The sequence below is a fragment of the Taudactylus pleione genome, unplaced genomic scaffold (assembly GCF_031769625.1).
Source record: "Taudactylus pleione unplaced genomic scaffold, aTauple2 ptg000090l, whole genome shotgun sequence".
In the NCBI taxonomy this organism is placed as follows: Eukaryota; Metazoa; Chordata; class Amphibia; order Anura; family Myobatrachidae; genus Taudactylus; species Taudactylus pleione.
The window spans coordinates 4,014,537-4,036,418 of record NW_028284492.1 but is presented as its reverse complement, the minus strand read 5'-3'; the positions used below and the strand labels follow the sequence as shown (position 1 = coordinate 4,036,418).

Genomic DNA, 21,882 nt, shown 5'->3' with positions numbered 1-21,882 from the left:
GATAATCATTTTGAAATAAAAATGTTTGCACACAAAGTAATTGCAAGAAATAATTATTGTATCACCGTGTTTATCAGTTCGAAACAAATGAGCTGTCCCCTGTTTAATTATATATAAGCGGATGATTGCAGATAACATAAAGCTTCTTATGCATCACAATTACTGTGCTGCTGCTCTCATTATTTTCATAACACTAATATAAATCTTGCTTTATTCACATCCCCCACAATGTAATCGTTTTAGCAAGCCAAGGAGAAAGTATTTATGTCCTCCCATGGGAATTATGTATTGTGGGAGGGTCACCGACCATGCAGGCATGCACATAAGGGGGATCTCTGTTGCGCAGATTTCCCATACAACTTTGTTTAACTCTAGATCAGTGATTGCCAAAGTGGGTGGTACCCGCCCTGGGGGGTGATGGAATGCCCTAGACTGACGCAAGGAGGCGAAGAGGTGACAGGGAAGCCCCTGGGGACAAGCCCCTGGGGTGCCAGCAGGAGACAAAATCAGTAATCACATTAAAGCGTGTATACTGTAGGTATCTATGACAACTTGCAAGCACCAGAGGCTCAAAATCAGTCACATGCATTATTTTATGTATGAGCCTATTTATTAGAATGAGACAAAACTCAGAAGCAGTTTGTCCCAGTGTGATGGGAAGACATCAGGTCTAAAGGGATCTCTGTTTCCCTGAACACGTCAGGCAGAGGGGTGTCCCGTGAGCCAATAAGAAGGTGGCTTGGGGTGTCGTGGCATGACTGTCTAGTGACCGTGCTGGGGGTGGCTGATGTGAGGGATTGGGAGTTTAGGTATGGGGAAAGTTGCTGTGTCTGCTGGTGCCGTTTTGGGGGTGGCTGATGTGAGGGGTTGGGAGTTTAGGTATGGGGAAAGTTGCTGTGTCTGCTGGTGACTGTGCTGTGGGCCTGATTCATATTTTTAAGTAAACTCAATGGTACATATCCGATGGTGGGGCACATGCGCAGGACCTGTTTAAGGTCGCACTACGCCCGATTAACCGGCTGTGGCCATTTGTGGATGGCGACTGGGTCCGTTCCACAAACCGGAGGCGTGTTGCCTCTGTTTTGTGGGAGTGCCAAGTCCAGGGTCTGCATCGCCGGAGGCAGATTTCCTGGACCAAGCAGAGGGATTAGGAAAGCCAGGGTGAGTAGGTATCGGCTTACACAGCCTGGGCGAGGGCAGCGACCACCGTGACCGATGGTGATATGAAGCTGCACTTGCATTGCACATGCCACACGCAAGCAATAGGTGTCTATTTCCAACAGACATCTCCTGTTGCAATTGCATTAAGCTGGCTTACTTGCGGCTGAGCATTACTGTCCACATCTGAATCATGCCCTGTGTGCAGGTGAGTATGGCTGAGGTTCCCCTCTGACTTCTATTCAGTAAGAATCTGTCAAAGTGGCTCAGAGGGGCCTTGAGGTCCACTATTTGGGATTGCTACAATGAAGTCTGCTACAGTTACAAAGGGTGATGTTGTGGGGTTTAGAGTCATCTGTGGTATCTGGGTTCACTGCTCTTACGTGTGTGAAATGTGGGTTCCTTGTAACTGCTGTACATGTGTTTTCTATGTCTGTGAGTTATATAATATACTTGGTTGTCATGTCACTGATATCACCCTCTAATACAGTGTATTCACATCTAATACTAAGGGGTATATTACCAAAGTGCAGATTTTTAGAAGTTGAGAAGTTGCCCATCACAACTAATCAGACTCTAGCTATTATCTTGTAGAAGGTGCTAGATAAATGTTAAGTGGAATCTGATTGGTTGCAATGGGAACATCTCCACTTCTAAAAACCCACACTTTAGTAAATATACCCCTAAGTGTCACAACTCACAGATGGATAATGAATTCTAGCTCATACTACGTGACTGGCGAGAACCAGTACTGAGGCGCAGAGTCTAAACTGCTGGCGGTATTCACCAGGGACCCCCGCAAAGAGGTTTGGACTTGGATGCATCCGACACACAGGTCGCGGCCCTCAGACTTGGTCCCCTTGTACAGGTGCTGGTGTTCTTCTGGATTAGAGTAGAGGCGTACCACATAGTCATCAAGCCAGGTCAGAACCAAACAGACAAGGCGGTACCAGGAAGCAGACGTAAATAGGTCTCGGAGGGAAGCCAAGGTCGAAACCGGAACACCAAGCACAGTACCAGGACCGAGACGGAGTCAGATCAGCAACGAGCAAACGTAATCACTGGGAAAACGGAGTAAGGTTTGGGAGCCTATACTCTGGCACCTGCCTAGTGCCAAGGGACTCCCTTATATAGGGATGAGTTTAATTGTCGCGCCAAACATCATGTTTGGGGTGTGTGTCTCTTTAAATGTCCTTTCAGGTCGGCACGCACACCCCTATAAGGAAGCCATAGCCGCCTGCACTACAGCTGCTAAGGTGGGACGAGAGGGGACGACGGAACCCGGAACACTATCAGCAGTTGCCGGGGACTCCCCGCACGCTGCCTTATGCCGACCTGGACCCCAGCGCAGCCGGACCTGATAAGTGAGAGCCTTATTCGGCAGCACTATGACACTGAGTACTTGGGAGCTCATTCAGAGTCGGTCGTGAGCGCTGAGCGCTCACAACCGACTCGATGTTGCCCCACAGCGCGTGCGCATGCGCGAGACCCGGCTAACGACAGATGGGGCGAGCTGTCGATGTTGAGTGACAGCTCGCCCCGTTTGCTGGGCGGGCCGGGGGCGTGCCCGGCCAAATGGAGGCGTTCCAGTCGGAACGCTTGCCATTTGGGGGCGGCCCCACTGACATCATTGCTGATGTCAGTGGGGAACTTTCTGCTCAAACAGAGCAGGAAGCTCCCTGGGGCTTACAAGTGCCCAGACCCTACCCTAGGGTCTGGTCCTAAGCCCCGATGGTCGCGATGGTCTTGACCATTGCGACCATCACCCATGTCGGTCGTTAGAGCTGTGGGTGTTAACCCACATCTTAACGATCGACAAAGAGGCGGACGTTCAGGATGCAAGCGGCCGCCCTGATTCGCTTGCAACTAACGACAGCCTCTGAATGAGGCCCTTGGTCTCTTGGCGGTTATTAAGTACATTAATTGCTCTGTGTCATTACTGAATACCAGGTAATATCCTCCTTGCATGTATTATGTGTGTCCAGATTCTATTGGATTATCCAGTCATGTTGATTTAACAATGGCGCAGTATATCTCCGCTGGGTATGCAGTGAGGGAGCGGCAAAGGGATCTGCTCAGATCCCTCGTCGTAATCCCGGACCCCATAGGGTTTTCAGAATTTGCTGAATATTAGGTGGCCCTATCTGACCCTTAATAATTAATTATTATTATTATTATCCATTATTTATATGACGCCACAAGTGTTCCACAGCGCCTTACAAAGTACATAAATAAGTGAGCAAAAAACCAGTGGCTTACATTACAATGCAATACAGGACAAGGATATGGTTTATACACACTGCTGCATTAGCTATCATAACAATCAAAAGGGGAGATGTACTAAGCTCTAGAAAGTGATAAAGTGGAGAGTGATAAACTGCCAGCCATTCAGCTCCTAACTGTCATGTTACGGGCTATATTTGAAAAATGACAGGAGCTGATTGGTTGTTAGTTCATCACTCCCCAATTTATAATTTTCCAGCGCTTAGTACATCTGCCCCATAATGAGCAGCAGGGCGTAAGTGTTAGGTGCCCTTGTAGGAAGTAAGAAGTAGATGAATGCGGACATGTGTAACGGGCCACTAAAGTGATGATGAATAGGCGTCAAGCGATGGGACTAAGATGCACCACGACACTGCATTGAATAATCTAATATGCAACACACTTGTATATCTGTGTGCAACTATGGGCCTGATTCAGCATGCAATGGCGTTCAAACGGACAGACGTGCCTGCGTTTCTGCTACTACTCACCCGTCACTACCCCCAAATTCTCACAGCCTGTTACTCACTCTGCGATAGATTCCTGTCTGTGTGCGTAATTGCAGTGTGATCGCCGCGCATGTGCAGTGCGGTGCATACATGCTGAATCAGGCCCTATGTCTGTATATGAAGGAAATTGGTGTATACAAACACAACAGACGCTCGGCTCTAGCAGAGCCACACGGAACCTGGCGTGCCGAGAGGAGCTGTTTGGTGTGTCTGCAGCAATAGTCTATGGGGACACATCTGTATATTATTATAATGTTTCACTACTCTGAGCAATAGTAACATGAGAAATCATTACCTTTTCATGTATTTTGGAGAACACTCTCTTTCTATGTTGCTGGGTGCATACTTCACATGTATAGCATTGTAGGAAGTGTGCGTATACTCATTTTCATCATTGTAATCAGGACCAAGCAATGTCCTAGCCCAGGTCCCCATGTCGTAAGGAGGAAGCGTACCCCCAAATTCAGACGGCAAACATTCTGGGTGGATTAATTGGTGCAGGCTATTCAGATTGTTACCATGAAGAAATATCTGTAAAACAAAAAAGGTACATATGTATTTACAGCACATACAGTATGATTATTACTATTATCATTATTCATTTATAAAGGAACCACATAAACTCTGCAACATGTATTGTACAAAGTGCAATACTGGAAGTGTAACACAGGGTTTCTGACTTTCTGGCTGCCCCTTCCGGGAGGCGGTAGCCAGATCGGCAAATAAAGGGGGCGTGGCCAACATTCCTGGGCAGAGCGGGGGAGTGGCCACTCGATTGCATAATTTTGGCTCCGCCCCCTGCTTCACAATGCTGTGATTACCGACATTGTGAAGCAGGAGGCGGGGCCAAAATGTTGCGATTCACCCCCCCCCTTCTGTGGGGGATCCTCTTATGAGGGAGACTTGCCTGCCTTTCTGGGGAGCCGGAATCAGAACCTAATTTTCGGGAGGCTCCCGGCCGAATCGGGAGGGTAGGCAAGTATGGTATAACAGTGTAATACAGCATGTAAACTGTGAGATTAAAACCATAATACAGTTCATGAGAAATAATAAAGTAAGGTGTTGGAGTATGATAGGAATTTCAGAGAATGTGCAGAGGTAGAAGCAAGGGAGGAAGTGTGTGTGTTTAGGGAGGGTGACACAGAGGGAGGATGTGTGTGTGTAGGGAAGGTGACACAGAGGGTGGATGTGTGTGTAGGGAGGGTGACACAGAGGGAGGATGTGTGTGTGTAGGGAGGGTGACAGAGGGAGGATGTGTGTGTAGGGAAGGTGACACAGAGGGAGGATGTGTGTGTGTGTAGGGAGGGTGACACAGAGGGAGGATGTGTGTGTGTGTGTAGGGAGGGCGACACAGAGGGAGGATGTGTGTGTAGGGAAGGTAACACAGAGGGAGGATGTGTGTGTAGGGAGGGTGACACAGAGGGAGGATGTGTGTGTGTTTAGTGAGGGTGACACAGAGGGAGGATGTGTGTGTGTGTGTAGGGAGGGTGACACAGAGGGAGGATGTTTTGTGTAGGGAGGGTGACACAGGGAGGGAGTGTGTAGGGGGAGGGTGACACAGAGGGAGGATGTGTGTGTGTGTAGGGAGGGTGACACAGAGGGAGGGTGTGTGTGTAGGGAAGGTGACACAGAGGGAGGATGTGTGTGTATAGGGAGGGTGACACAGAGGGAGGATGTGTATGTAGGGAGGGTGACACAGAGGGAGGATGTGTATGTAGGGAGGGTGACACAGAGAGAGGATGTGTGTGTGCAGGGAAGGTGACACAGAGGGAGGATGTTTCTGACTTTCTGGCTGCCCCTTCCGGGAGGCGGCAGCCAGATCGGCAAATAAAGGGGGCGTGGCCAACATTCCTGGGCAGAGCGGGGGAGTGGCCACTCGATTGCATAATTTTGGCTCCGCCCCCTGCTTCACAATGCTGTGATTACCGACATTGTGAAGCAGGAGGCGGGGCCAAAATGTTGCGATTCACCCCCCCACCCCCTTCTGTGGTGGATTCTCTTATAAGGGAGACTTGCCTGCCTTTCTGGGGAGCCGGAAGCAGAACCTAATTTTCGGGAGGCTCCCGGCCGAATCGGGAGGGTAGGCAAGTATGGTATAACAGTGTAATACAGCATGTAAACTGTGAGATTAAAACCATAATACAGTTCATGAGAAATAATAAAGTAAGGTGTTGGAGTATGATAGGAATTTCAGACAATGTGCAGAGGTAGAAGCAAGGGAGGAAGTGTGTGTGTTTAGGCAGGGTGACACAGAGGGAGGATGTGTGTGTGTAGGGAGGGTGACACAGAGGGAGGATGTGTGTGTGTGTAGGGAGGGTGACAGAGGGAGGATGTGTGTGTAGGGAAGGTGACACAGAGGGAGGATGTGTGTGTAGGGAGGGTGACACAGAGGGATGATGTGTGTGTGTTTAGTGAGGGAGACACAGAGGGAGGATGTGTGTGTGTGTGTGTGTGTGTGTAGGGAGGGTGACACAGGGAGGGAGTGTGTAGGGGGAGGGTGACACAGAGGGAGGATGTGTGTGTGTGTGTAGGGAGGGTGACACAGAGGGAGGGTGTGTGTGTAGGGAAGGTGACACAGAGGGAGGATGTGTGTGTAGGGAGGGTGACACAGAGGGAGGATGTGTATGTAGGGAGGGTGACACAGAGAGAGGATGTGTGTGTGCAGGGAAGGTGACACAGAGGGAGGATGTGTGTGTGTGTGTGTGTGTAGGGAGGGTGACACAGAGGGAGGATGTGTGTGTAGGGAGGGTGACACAGAGGGAGGGTGTGTATAGGGAGGGTGACACAGAGGGAGGATGTGTGTGTAGGGAGGGTGACACAGAGGGAGGATGTGTGTAGGGAAGGTGACACAGACGGAGGGTGTGTGTGTGTGTAGGGAGGGTGACACAGAGGGAGGATGTGTGTGTAGGGAAGGTGACACAGAGGGAGGATGTGTGTGTAGGGAGGGTGACACAGAGGGAGGATGTGTGTGTGTAGGGAAGGTGACAGAGGGAGGATGTGTGTGTGTAGGGAAGATGACACAGAGGGAGGATGTGTGTGTAGGGAGGGTGACACAGAGGGAGGATGTGTGTGTGTAGGGAAGGTGACAGAGGGAGGATGTGTGTGTGTAGGGAGGGTGACACAGAGGGAGGATGTGTGTAGGGAAGGTGACACAGACGGAGGGTGTGTGTGTGTGTAGGGAGGGTGACACAGAGGGAGGATGTGTGTGTAGGGAAGGTGACACAGAGGGAGGATGTGTGTGTAGGGAGGGTGACACAGAGGGAGGATGTGTGTGTAGGGAGGGTGACACAGAGGGAGGGTGTGTGTGTAGGGAGGGTGACACAGAGGGAGGGTGTGTGTGTAGGGAGGGTGACACAGAGGGAGGATGTGTGTGTGTGTAGGGAGGGTGACACAGAGGGAGGATGTGTGTGTAGGGAGGGTGACACAGAGGGAGGATGTGTGTGTGTAGGGAGGGTGACACAGAGGGAGGATGTGTGTGTAGGGAAGGTGACACAGAGGGAGGATGTGTGTAGGGAAGGTGACACAGACGGAGGGTGTGTGTGTAGGGAGGGTGACACAGAGGGAGGATATGTGTGTAGGGAGGGTGACACAGAGGGAGGATGTGTGTGTGTGTAGGGAGGGTGACACAGAGGGAGGATGTGTGTGTGTAGGGAAGGTGACACAGAGGGATGATGTGTGTGAAGGAAGGGTGACACAGAGGGAGGATGTGTGTGTAGGGAAGGTGACACAGAGGGAGGATGTGTGTGTGTAGGGAAGGTGACACAGAGGGAGGATGTGTGTGTTTAGGGAGGGTGACACAGAGGGAGGATGTGTGTGTGTGTGTGTGTGTGTGTGTAGGGAGGCTGACACAGAGGGAGGTGTGTGTAGGGAGGGTGACACAGAGGGAGGATGTGTGTGTAGGGAGGGTGACACAGAGGGAGGATGTGTGTAGGGAAGGTGACACAGACGGAGGGTGTGTGTGTAGGGAGGGTGACACAGAGGGAGGATGTGTGTGTAGGGAAGGTGACACAGAGGGAGGATGTGTGTGTAGGGAGGGTGACACAGAGGGAGGATGTGTGTGTGTTTAGGGAGGGTGACACAGAGGGAGGATGTGTGTGTGTGTGTGTAGGGAGGGTGACACAGAGGGAGGATGTGTGTGTAGGGAAGGTGACACAGAGGGAGGATGTGTGTGTAGGGAGGGTGACACAGAGGGAGGATGTGTGTGTAGGGAGGGTGACACAGAGGGAGGATGTGTGTGTGTAGGGAAGGTGACAGAGGGAGGATGTGTGTGTGTTTAGGGAGGGTGACACAGAGGGAGGATGTGTGTGTGTGTGTGTGTGTAGGGAGGGTGACACAGAGGGAGGATGTGTGTGTAGGGAGGGTGACACAGAGGGAGGATGTGTGTGTAGGGAAGGTGACACAGAGGGAGGATGTGTGTGTAGGGAGGGTTACACAGAGGGAGGATGTGTGTGTAAGGAGGGTTACACAGAGGGAGGATGTGTGTGTAGTGAGGGTGACAGAGAGGGAGGATGTGTTTGTGTAGGGAGGGTGACACAGAGGGAGGATGTGTGTGTGTAGGGAGGTTGACACAGGAAGAGGGTGTGTGTAGTGAGGGTGACACAGAGGGAGGATGTGTGTGTGTATGTAGGGAGGGTGACACAGAGGTAGGGTGTGTGTGTGTGTAGTGAGGTTATCAAAACTGGATAATTGGCTGAGACAAGATCAGTTTAAAATTGAAGCGTGTGCGACGCCATCTTGCGAATGGCAGCTAGACTCCATTTTAGAAACAAGAATCTGCAAGACGCCATTTTGCGACCAGCTTCACTTTAAGTTGCAACTCATGAGCCAAGAACAATGTTTTTGATAATCTACCAAGGGCAACTAGAAGAACAGCCTCTTGAGAAAAAGTAAATAGAATAGACAGTGCACCAGAAACTGTGAGTGCTTTACATACAAATTGGGAATCCCAGTATGCAGATAAGTATAGTTGTGGCAATTGTAATATAACCCAGGCATTGATCTACACAATTGGATTTGTCTGAATCCTAAACAGGTTTTAGTTTCACACCCAGACAGAATGGCCCTAGCTTCACAGCTGGAGTATTCCGGTGTAATCGGTGGGGAGATAGCATCATGCATTCTCGAGTTATGGACCGCAGAGACTTCAAGCAACAAAATGTACTAACTGTTATGATGTTGCAGGGGGCAGTTGGGCAGAGATCACCAGCTGTTAGAGGCTGGGTGAGTCTATTTGAACCAGCCTGTTAAATGCTCTGTAACAGATGCTTCTCCCCTGGGAACCAATGATATCAGCAACAAACTTCTCTATTGTCCTGTCTATTCTGTGCTCAAACACTGGGTCTTTAGTCTTCTTGCTGAATGCTGACTGAGGGGTTTCTTGCTGATGCCTAACATCTGGTACCGGAAGTGCTGCGTATGTATACTGTACTTGGGTCTGTATAATTCCTTTGCACCTAAATTGAGTCTGGATCAATTGCGTGTAGCTGACTGTACTTTTACTTGAATAATACTTTGTGCTTTGGAACCACAGATTCCAGGTCTAAAGGTGCATACACACACAACGATTGAGTTAATGAACGATTTTAGTAAACGATTTTCTACCTTGAAAAAAGAACTAAAATCGTTTACTAAAGTTGTTCATTTACTATGTTCATTTAAATGTAATGAATGATTTTTATGAGCTACAAACGATTTTTGCATATTAACTTAATGAAAATCGTTGAGTTGACAAGTCTGACTGAACTACAAACGTGAATGCGCATGAACAATAATCGTTCATCGTTTGACTGAGAAAGTGAACGATTTTTTCAAACGATTGTCGTTAAACGATATCGTTAAATGATAATCGTTCAAAAAATCGTTGTGTGTATGCACCTTCAGTCTTTATTTACTGTATGACTGCGTATGCAAATTAGCGTCATCCTTAGAAGGTATAGGCAGGTGTGTATACAGGTTCTGATCCAATATCGTCAGATGGGGGCTCATCGAGTAAAGTCACTTACCTACTCACACGGCACATACGGCTATCGATATCTCAGCAAAGGGTGGAGTGGCCACATGCAGGGTTTTACTGCAACCGCTTTGTGCTGAAAAATCGCTATCCGTTTTTGTGTGAGCAAAGGAAGCTGACTAGAATCCAGGGACAAGAGAGGAAAAAGTTTGTTTTCCTTTGTTGATAGAACCTAATGTTTAAAAGGGTGCCGCAGTATTGAGTACGTGGCTGAGTCGCAAAGACGCACTTTTGCGTACGCAGTTAAAAAGTCATTATACGGTTGTGTGGTAGTCGCATTATTGTGTATGCAACTGGTCGCACAATAGCGTATACGTACTTCCGGTTGTGCTGCCACGTGTTTGAACAAAGCCGTTGAGGTTTACATTTTTTTAATTATTACCAATATCTGGGTTAACGTGTATTTTTCTGCGCAGGAAAAAAGTGTGTAACAGTGAATATTTGTTGGACAAAGTTAGGGGTATCATATGATCCTTAAGGGCTAGGTGCAAGGGTTAGTCTAGCCTCTCGGTAAGTAGCTTTACCGTTCTATACACAGTAGCAGGTGTACATGTTGTCTTTGTTGTAGAGAGGTGCGTGGGAGTGGCCGACATATAAACTCCCATAGGTGTGGAAGTTGCCTTACTAAATCTTATCCGGGTGTGGAAGTTGCCTTTTTCAAATCTTATCCAGGTGTGTGGGCACCGCCGACTTAAATCGTCCACAGGTAAGTGAAAGTATCTTAATTGTCTTTCACCAGTTTAAATCTTTATTGAAAAGCGTAGGATTTTGTCTCAGAATGGGAGCCATGCAATCAGTAGAGATGTTAGACAATGATGTGCTGCTAATGGAGGCGCCGATCGGATCGGCCCGTCGTATTATGCATACTAAGTACGGTACTTATGCAATAAGGTATTGTGATTTATGGTTTAATATGATGAGGAAGAGTGTTAGACCGTTTTCCAGAATTGGTAGTTTTGATAAAAATGTGTTAGATAATGTCCGGGATCACATCAGTTTGATGCGCTCCCGAGAGAAAAAGGTGAAATATTGTAAATGTTTAAAATTGTGGCAGCATGAAGGGAATGCGTGGCTTAAAAATGTGCAAGCGACGCAAACTAGCGTCGCGAGCGCATTGAAAGAAAATACATCTGCAACGTTAAATTGCAATACGGGCGAGCCGCAAAATGGCGCGCACATGCGGCAAGGTAGCGTTGTGGGTGAGTATTGCCAGCAGTTCACGCTCACCTCCCCCACCTTATGTGGATGGAGGTGCAAGTACAGTTACCAAAAATACCCATAAAAATGTAACAAGCAATTTGTACCCTCTCTTAAGCAACCATAAGGAAAATGTTTATGATGTGGATGATGAGCCTATTGTAATGTCTGCCATTTCCCATGCTGTGCAAATGATAGATGCTGCATCACCACAATCACGGGTGGTGCCTCCATCTCCATCGGTAACAGCAAGGGAAGTGTTAACACCCTCTGCACCCGTAGTGGAAGTTGTTCATACCATACGTAGCAGCAGCAGATTAAACCCCCAGCTAGGTAACCAGGTCAGAGGTAGCAATGCTACCGGTCTGCATCCCATTCAGACGATAACTATTCCGAATGGAAATGCAGATGCGAACGGTGTAGTGCCCACGAGGGAAGTAGCAATGCATTGTCCCTGGACAAGAGCAGAACTAAATTCCATCATAAATGATTTCCCCGATCCCAAAAAGGAACTAGCCAAATGTCGAAGATTTTTGAGAAATTTGGGTAGTTCTCATGAGCCAACTAATAAAGATTGGCGTGTGGTGTTAAGGGCCTTTCTGCCACGTAATACCGACGTGACAAAATTTATCACGGATTGTGTATTGGATGGTGACGTTCCCTTAACAGACCAAGTTCACGCATTGTAACTCAATTGGGTGTATATTTTCCAGTAGTAGTTAACTGGAACAAAATTTTCACAATTAAGCAAAAGGAGAGTGAAACTGCAGAATATTATTGCGACTGGGCTCTGCAGGCTATCACCCAGTACACTGGGATAGAAGATATTAAAGATAGCACTCACCACAGGGGAATGATAGTCACGGTACTCATGGATGGTCTGAAAGACGACTTAAAGACTCGGGTTCAGACCTCACAACCTGGCTGGAGGGGAGTCACAATAGATAACCTCATAGAGTCTGCCACAGAACATGATAAAAATATCACAAAGAAGAGAGAGAGGCCCAGAGCGAAAAACTAATGGCTGTCAGTATCCAAGCTCTGGAAGGAATGACAATAACATCACAGCCAACCGACACACCTGCACCCTCACACACACCTGCACCTGAACAATTACACGTCCACACCAATTCCACACCACAGCAAACACATCCTTACCCCACATATCATACACAACCACAGGCCTCATACTACCCACAAACTTCATACCTCCCACAATACCCTTATCCTTCACATCCTTACCCATACCCACCATCTTTTCCTCTTGCTCAATTCCCACAATAATCCTTTCATCCAACCCGTTCAAAAATATGTTTTAACTGTCACCAAGTGGGGCACATAAGTAAGTACTGCAAAGTAAAGAACACCACACATGAACACGGATTTCCCATGGGTTCATAGGTAACCCCAGTATCTTCTCCAAGGCCTTATATGACTGTTTACAATCTTTTCAACCTGCCAATGTATCTGTTCAAATGTAAAATGTGGACGATTTATTGTTGTATTTTAGGTCATGTTTAAATGATATTAAACTGTTGTGCTTTATCTCCCACTCATAGGACACAAGGTTGCTAAGGATAAACGGCAGCCATGCCAGGCTGAGGTCGACTACTAGGAATACTATCCAACCCAGTGGCCCAGTCATTATTTAGAGCAGTAGCTATTAATAACAAGATTTAATTGCAGGAACCTGTATGCAGATACTATATCCCTAGAATTATTAAAAATGATAGGGAGACTTATTTTACAGGTGACGTTTCCAAGAACATGCGTAAGGTGATGGGTAACAACACTAAGATTATCCCAGACTGTCTTTTCCTTTATTTGCCCCCCTTTGAGATACTGTTCAAACAGGCAGCCTCATGTGAAAATATGATAATGAGGTTACTGTGCAGGGTCTCACGAAGATGAATGAGAATAACCGAAATTGAAAGTATTATTAACTAACATGTCTAATGCAAACTGTCATAATGTCAAACCTGGAGAATTTGTTATGATCCAAATTTTTTTTAGCTCAGGTTGTTTGACTGATCAGTGGAAAGGTCCATATCTGACGATACCACATCCTCAAAGGGTGGCCGAGGAAGGTATGTGGGTCCATCCCACTCACTATAGGGAGGTTAACCAACCGGTGGAGATACAAGGCGGAGACAAGGTCGATAACATGGACCTGTCGATTGCGAGCTTGTGCTGGAAGGATTAAAAAGGTGACGGTGAGATATCTGAGCTAAAGAAATGTGTAGATCAGTGCTTCCAGCAATGGAGTGGTCTGCTGTGGTCATCCTAGTTCTTTTTCTTTCCAGAGTTTTTGTCGTGATGATCTGTTTGGGGATACTCAGTGTCTGTGATGGAGGACCGATTAAGGAAATGGGAGCTGATGGCAATGCTGATGGAGTGGAGTCGGGAGGAGTGCAATGCCAATCAGGGGAGTGTCTGACCAATTTTAGTATTGTAATTGTTATGTTATTTGGGAAGAATACTTCCAGAAGTTATGACCCTCACACATGATGAAATGCTTAGTATACATAAAAACATACCATCACCATATCTTCACACGCAATATGAACACAGAGGCAAAAGAAACATGATATCTGGTGATGTGCATAAAGCCACCCAGTTAATCAGTGAGACAACTGGCTTTCAAGTTTTAGTGGCACTGGATCCCACCAGGATCGCTCGGGGAACACTAAATTTTAGATATATCCAGGAACTTGCTAAATTGATAGATAATATCACCAAGATGTACGATGACACATTCAGGTATACAGGGAGAGAATTGCAAGCGTACAAGAAAGAACTGGTGCAACACAGACTAGTGCTGAATTATTAAACTGCTGTTACTGGAGGGTATTGCGTAACATTGGCCACCCAGTTCGGAGTAAAATGTTGCACCTATGTCACCAATGATACAAGCGATCCCAAGGAGGTGATAGACCGGAAGATGGATGAAATTCTGCAGCTAAAATGGGAGTTTCGTAAGAACCATAATGCTTCAGTGGCTGAAGTAGGAGAAAAGATAGAAGGATGGCTTTCATGGCTGAACCCAGTGAAATGGTTCTCAGGTCTAGGGGAATGGGTCCAGGAAGTGATCGCCAGCATAGGCAAATTCTTGATCCTTATACTAATTGTCATTGCCATAGTAATTGGCATATGCGTCCGGTGTGTTCCTATTGTGTTGAAGTGTGGAAAATGTAAAAATAGAGTAAAACGAAAGAATGAAATCATGATGGTGGCCAGTATGAATACCGAGGTAAATACAGAACTGCATTACAACCCTGAGCTAGAAAATACCATCATTTAATGTATTATATTTAGACATGCATAGAATGTATTATTGAAATGTTAATTTTAAAACACCTCAGATAATGTAAAGTCTAAATTCCCCTTCAAGACTGCTTTTATAAGACTGATGCATCCCCACACCTTTCACATGATCTTCCAAGATCCGCGGTGTGCGTATAATAGTAATTTTATGTCCCCAACCAGAGACACATTATTGATGGATTAAGAACCACCTTGTGCCATCCCATAATAACACTAAATAATATGTAAATGTAAGCCTAAATTAAATTCTAATAGCAGATTGTGATAGCATGTTGTTCGCTATCAAAGGGTGGACTGTCAATGCTGGATAATTGGCTGAGACAAGATCAGTTTAAAATTGAAGCGTGCGCGACGCCATCTTGTGAATGGCAGCTAGACTCCATTTTAGAAACAAGAATGTGCAAGACGCCATTTTGCGACCAGCGTCATTTTAAGTTACAACTCACGAGCTAAGAACAGATGGCAATGTTTTTGATAATCTACCAAGGGCAACTAGAAGAACAGCCTCTTGAGAAAAAGTAAATAGAATAGACAGTGCACCAGAAACTGTGAGTGCTTTACATACAAATTAGGAATCCCAGTATGCAGATAAGTATAGTTGTGGCAATTGTAATATAACCCAGGCATTGATCTACACAATTGGATTTGTCTGAATCCTAAACAGATTTTAGTTTCACACCCAGACAGAATGGCTCTAGCTTCACAGCTGGAGTATTCCGGTGTAATCGGTGGGGAGATCGCATCATGCATTCTCGAGTTATGGACCGCAGAGACTTCAAGCAACAAAATGTATTAACTGTTATGATGTTGCAGGGAGCAGGTGGGCAGAGATCACCAGCTGTTAGAGGCTGGGTGAGTCTATTTGAACCAGCCTGTTAAATGCTCTGTAACAGATGCTTCTCCCCTGGGAACCAATGATATCAGCAACAAACTTCTCTATTGTCCTGTCTATTCTGTGCTCAAACACTGGGTCTTTAGTCTTCTTGCTGAATGCTGACTGAGGGGTTTCTTGCTGATGCCTAACATCTGGTACCGGAAGCGCTGTGTATGTATACTGTACTTGGGTCTGTATAATACCTTTGCGCCTAAATTGTGTCTGGATCAATTGCGTGTAACTGCTGTACTTTTACTTGAATAATATTTTGTGCTTTGGAACCACAGATTCCAGGTCTAAGTCTTTATTTACTGTATGACTGCGTACGCAAATTAGCGTCATCCTTAGAAGGTATAGGCAGGATATTAGAAGGTATAGGAAGGTGTGTATAGAGGTTCTGATCCAATATCGTCAAGGGTGACACAGAGGGAGGATGTGTGTGTATAGGGAGGGTGACACAGAGGGAGGGTGTGTGTGTAGGGAGGGTGACACAGAGGGAGGATGTGTATGTAGTGAGGGTGACACAGAGGAAGGGTGTGTGTGTAGGGAGGGTGACACAGAGGGAGGATGTGTGTGTATAGGGAGGGTGACACAGAGGGAGGGTGTGTGTGTAGTGAGGGTGACACAGAGGGAGGATGTGTGTGTATGTAGGGAGGGTGACACAGAGGGAGGGTGTGTGTGTGTAGTGAGGGTGACACAGAGGGAGGATGTGTGTGTATAGGGAGGGTGACACAGAGGGAGGATGTGTGTGTATAGGGAGGGTGACTCAGAGGGAGGGTGTGTGTGTAGGGAGGGTGACACAGAGGGAGGGTGTGTGTGTATAGGGAGGGTGACTCAGAGGGAGGGTGTGTGTGTGTGTGTGTGTGTGTGTAGTGAGGGTGACACAGAGGGAGGATGTGTGTGTATAGGGAGGGTGACACAGAGGGAGGATGTGTGTGTATAGGGAGGGTGACTCAGAGGGAGGGTGTGTGTGTAGGGAGGGTGACACAGAGGGAGGGTGTGTGTGTGTATAGGGAGGGTGACAGAGGGAGGGTGTGTGTGTGTGTATGTATGTAGGGAGGGTGACACAGAGGGAGGGTGTGTGTGTATAGGGAGGGTGACAGAGGGAGGGTGTGTGTGTGTGTATGTATGTAGGGAGGGTGACACAGAGGGAGGGTGTGTGTGTATAGGGAGGGTGACTCAGAGGGAGGATGTGTGTGTGTGTGTATGTAGGGAGGGTGACACAGAGGGAGGGTGTGTGTGTGTAGTGAGGGTGACACAGAGGGAGGATGTGTGTGTATAGGGAGGGTGACACAGAGGGAGTATTTGTGTGTAGGGAGGGTGTCGGTGTTGGGAGGGTGACACAGAGGGAGGATGTGTGTGTGTAGGGAGGGTGACACAGAGGGAGGATGTGTGTGTATAGGGAGGGTGACTCAGAGGGAGGGTGTGTGTGTAGGGGGGGGTGACACAGAGGGAGGGTGTGTGTGTAGGGAGGGTGACACAGAGGGAGTTTGTGAGTGTGTATAGGGAGGGTGACACAGAGGAAGGATATGTTTGTGTGTGTGTGGGGGGGGGGGATGGACCAGTGGGAGTGACGTTAGCAGAAAAGGTTTTATATTTTGTTGGGATAGCCATAAAGAAGACATCTAGACACATGAGAGAGAAGGGGAGAGGTCAGGAAAAGGGGTACATTTGGATGTATTCAGCTTACAGGTAGCAATTGAGAGTGTAAAAATGTATTCATCCACTAAGGAATGTGTAGAAGAACAAACTCTTGTGTGCCCAAGTGGGCAGAGAAAGAGAAAAAGAAATCTGAGGTAGAAAATAAACCAGGAACGTACACAGACTCACAAGTGTGCTACATAAATCATTTGCATAGCAAAATGTTTCCAGCTAGGTGTGCGGCTGTCACATGCCCAGCCAGCCAGCTCCATCTCTCCTCATTAGTTCTAGTAGAAAACATGGCCAGAGGTGTAGCAATTGCACCAGTTAAACATTAGGGGCAGAATTGGATTATGGCTACTGTACGTTATATATATCATACCTATCAGAATTAGGGAGACTAATAACTTTTTTTTTTATTATATTTTTTGGTTTAAAAAAAGAAAAGAAAAAACAGAATTAAATTGGAAACTAATTTTAAACTGTAACCCTAATTCCACAACAGAAGCTTAAGGTGAAGCAGTTCTTAAACTTGTTTTTGACAGATCTACTTGTCTGTTGGAGCCTCTTCAACCTGGGTCATGGAACTTTATAAAGATTTTAATTTGGGCTCTCACATAACTTCTTTACCTTCCATAATACACTTTCGCTACCCATGGGAGACAAACAAAAGTGCTCTATGATCTGTAATACTATATACAAACAGATAACTGTTAGTGTTGCAGATAATATGTTGCAGTATAATAAATAACAATGACTGGTAAAACCAACATGGGAGCTTGCACAGTAATTAGACCAAGCAAGTTCCTCTCTGGCTGTCAAAGAGGACTATTTACAGAAAACCAGATTTACAAGGTAGCCACCATCTTCAAGGAATATGAATGCCGAAATTGTGGTGAGTTGTCTTCAATAAAAATAGGACCCCCTTGGAATTCAGCAACTAAAAGTTTTCCGAGTTTGCTGCCGAGAACAAGCGCCATCTTAAGACTGCACTTGCTCTCGTAGCCTCACTCCTTCCTATGGGAAGGAGTTCCGGGGAAGCGAAGAGGGATCCAAGCGGATCCCTCCAACGCCTCCTCACTACCTCCCCAGCGCCTGTGCGCATGGTTGACCTCGGGGAGGAGGTAAGTAACGCAGCTACATCTGTAGCTGTGATACTAACCGAGGGGACAGCTGCTTTTCGGAGCAGTTTTCCCTCACCACAGCAATGATGAATTGCTCTGGTTTAATCTATCCCCCGTTGCGAGTTAGATACTTAAGTTAAGTATCTAACTCGCATACGGCCTTCGATGATGAATAGGCCCCTAAATCACAAATTACTACACTTGTCCAACAGTCCTCAATGCATACTTGCCTACTTTTATTCTTCCTCCCAGGGAGTAGCCTGGTGGGCTGGGCCAGACTTTTCACGTCATTAAGCACCGCCCCCTCATGTTAAATTTAATAGGGGCGGGGCCAAATGATGTGATTACTGTAGAATGGCATCATTAAGCTCCGCCCCCTACTTGGGGCTGCCGATCTCTGTGAAAATTCTCCCCATTCTACCCACTTCACTAGGAAGTGGGCAGGATGCAGGAGAAGTGCCTACTCTTCCGGGTGTACAGGGGGTTACCATGAAAATTCAGGAGCCTCCTGTGACTTCCAGAAGAGTAGGTAAGTATGCCTCAATGTCCTGCTTGGAATCAGTAAGCAGAGTGACTTGTGTTTTTATAGTGTGTTTCTAATGGCGACAGAGAATCTGACATGTCCTAGTCTCCCTGTAGCACTTTCTGTTTACACAACTCATTATCATTAACAGTTATTTATATAGCGCACACCTACAGGAAACCAGAGAACCCAAAGGAAGTTGAAACACAAACATATGGAGAACATACAAACTCCACACTGATAACTCATGTTGAGATCAAACCCATGACACCAGTGCTATGTGAACGCATAGTTATTCATTGCGCGACCATATTTCCCTAAATACATAAACAATACATAATAACACATTGAAAAAAACAGAGGGACCATGCTCGGATTCATATCAGTGGTAGCCATAGACTTATTATTATATCATGCTCCCTGAAACACAACCCATATTGACTAGACCGTCACCCAGGCCACACCATCATAATGAATATTTCAGTAATCTTCTGATTCTGTCAGAGAGAGCTACAGCATTACCCTGCTCCAACTTACCCCTCTTCAGTTACAATACCTCATCTGACCTACAGTAAAGTGCATTAGTCATTTCCTCAGTTTAAGGGGTTGAACAAACTTTATTTAAATAAATCTTTCTATTATGTATACAATGTAAAATTGGGATATCCGCTTCCCATGACAACTTCTGTTAACCTAAAACTGAGAGCAGGTTCACAATCTGGCCTACATCAGGGGTGGACTTCAATAGTTCACAATAGAGTTTTGTGAAAGTTATACCACTGAACTTTATTATAATAGCATAAGACAGTTTGCATTGTCCTATTCAGCACTCTATGGTTCTCAGGTCAGATAAGAAGCCTCTTCTATTTGCTATATGTAGTAGTGTTTCTTTTGCTGATGAAAGTAATAAAAACCAAAGATATGGCACCCTGCCAGGGGCAGAACTATGGGAGACAATGGAGGCGCCTGCCGCCGGGCTCCAAGTCTCAAGGGGCACCTCCTCCATTGTCCAGAACATATTCTCCACACTTAGGGATGTAACTATGTACCCGGAGTGTACCGTCATGGCCACCCAATACATGGCACCTCTACCCGGCACCTGAGCAGCCACCATACACTAGTGGAGAGCTCTATGTCAGACCATCAGCTGCTGCCTTCGTCTATCTATATCCTGACTGCATGCGGATTGCTACAGTACAGTGTCAGTGGCTGTGATGGGGGGGGCACCAAATTATAACTTGTCTCCGGGCGTCGGGGATGAATTTAGCGCCTGATTCAGAGCCGGGCTTTTTTTTTTTTTGGAGCGGCCTCTTGGCCGCTCGCATAGCTGTGGGTGATAACCCACAGCTATTGCGAGCGGCCAGGATGATGGTCGCGATGGTCAAGACCATCGGGCTTGCGACTAAACCCTTGTGTTAGGGTCTCGCCCATCGCAAGCCCCAGAGAGCTTTCGGCTCTAACAGAGCCGGAAGCTCTCCACTGACATCACTTGTGATGTCAGTGGGGCCGCCCCCAAATGGCAGGCGTTCTCATGGGAAAGCCTCCGTTTGGGCAGCCACCCCCCTGGTCCGCCCACCAAACGGGGCGAGATGTCACTCAACATCGACAGCTCGCCCCCTTTGGTGCGAGACCTGGAGCGACGGAGTGCCCGTCGGTAGCTGGCTCTCACGCATGCGCACGGCCGAGCCGCCTCCGTCGTGCGCATGCGCTGTGGGCCACCATCGACCCGGTTGCGAATGCTGAGCGCTTGCGACCGGGTCTGAATCAGGCCCAAACTCCACTGCACCCTGCTGCACTGTTTTACTTGTGGCGTACCTGGAGAGACACCCAATGCAATGGTGCCCAGCTGCCACCTTCCTGCTCCTCCCTCAGCACTAGCTGTGTGACATCATGTGCACCATGGCTGGGGGTGCCAGACCAGGGTGCACAGAGGCCCTGCTACGGTACTGCATATTTTGCTTAGGTCAGAGGTCTTCAACCATGGCCCTACAGCTGCTGTGGAACTACACATCCCAGCATGCACTGCCACCTTTTTGATATAACAGCATGCTAAAACTATGGCAGTGCATGCTGGGATGTGTAGTTCCACAGCAGCTGGAGGGACAAGGTTGAAGACCCCTGGCTTAGGTGATTACTGTATGTACTAGCATTACCCTAATGTACAATCGATGAGGGCAGGTTGGGCCAGTAAGGATCTGCTGCCTTTGCAAAAAAAATGACACGGATACCCTAAAGAAACTCACTCTATTTTCAACTTTTATTTTATTTTACTTCTTAGTTTTTCATGCCAAGTGGAACTGAAAGCCCAAGTTAGGCCTTTTAGGGCCACTGTACATGCATTAACCTAGTCTGTTCATTCATATCCCCTCAGACTGGCTCGCTGAAGCGACAAATTAGACCTTACCAGTCTGTGACAGTATCGCCGGTGCAGCTGCCCAGCGTTATTCTATTGAGAAATTGTAGTGATAGGTGAATTTTTTTTTTATCTCTGCAAAAAAAATAAAAAATCAGCCTTATTGATACATACAATATTGTCAAATGCATCGATCAGGCTGACAATATGTAGCAGCTTGCAGAAGTTTTAACAGTAGCAGCCCCAAAGCAGTCAGTAAGATCTACTGCACTTGGTGATGAAAACAAACTGATACTTTTCAGAAAATGCCTGTAGCCATAGGGATCACTGTGCCTTATAACCAATGCAGGGAAATTATACTAATGATCCCATTTGCCTACCCTCCTACATGACCCCCTCCACCTGGTACAAAATGCTCTGCTCCTGGACTTCCCACCTAATTAATGATTGCAGACACCTGTGATTGCAGACGCCTGTGTTGAACTAGTTAATAGATGTTGAACTAGTTAATACAGGTGGCTGCAATAATCAATTAAGAAGGAAGTCCAGGAGCAGAGTATATTGTACCGAATGGAAGGGGTCATGTTGGAGGGTCTTCATCTCTGTTATTTTTTTTGTATATAACAGCTACATAATGGGGGTAAGGTGCAATCAGGGAGATTGCTACACTCTTCAGGGAGTCAGGGAGATTACTACTGTTTCAGTGATTCTACCTGACAATCAGGGAGAGTTGGTAAGTATGCATTAATGGGTTAAATGGCGTGTTTATATCTCTGGCTGCTGAGGAAAATTTGGTATCAACCACATACCCATGCAATGGATGCAGCATATATCTCCCTGTTTAGAGATTATAAAACATAAAAATGTCTCTTTTTCTAATGAAATCTAAAGAACGTGCATCTGAGTT

At 46.8% G+C, this 21,882-nt stretch overlaps 1 protein-coding gene across 2 annotated transcripts in view; it reads right to left on the bottom strand.

Annotated features, from left to right (window-relative positions):
- The window catches only part of CLVS1 (clavesin 1), a 153,760-nt gene that overhangs the window by 13,229 nt on the left and 118,649 nt on the right, over positions 1-21,882 (bottom strand). For both annotated transcript variants that reach the window (XM_088469354.1, XM_088469355.1), the window contains exon 5: positions 4,225-4,460. In XM_088469354.1, the coding sequence (XP_088325480.1) occupies positions 4,225-4,460 (236 nt within the window). The remainder of the gene's footprint in view (positions 1-4,224; positions 4,461-21,882) is intronic.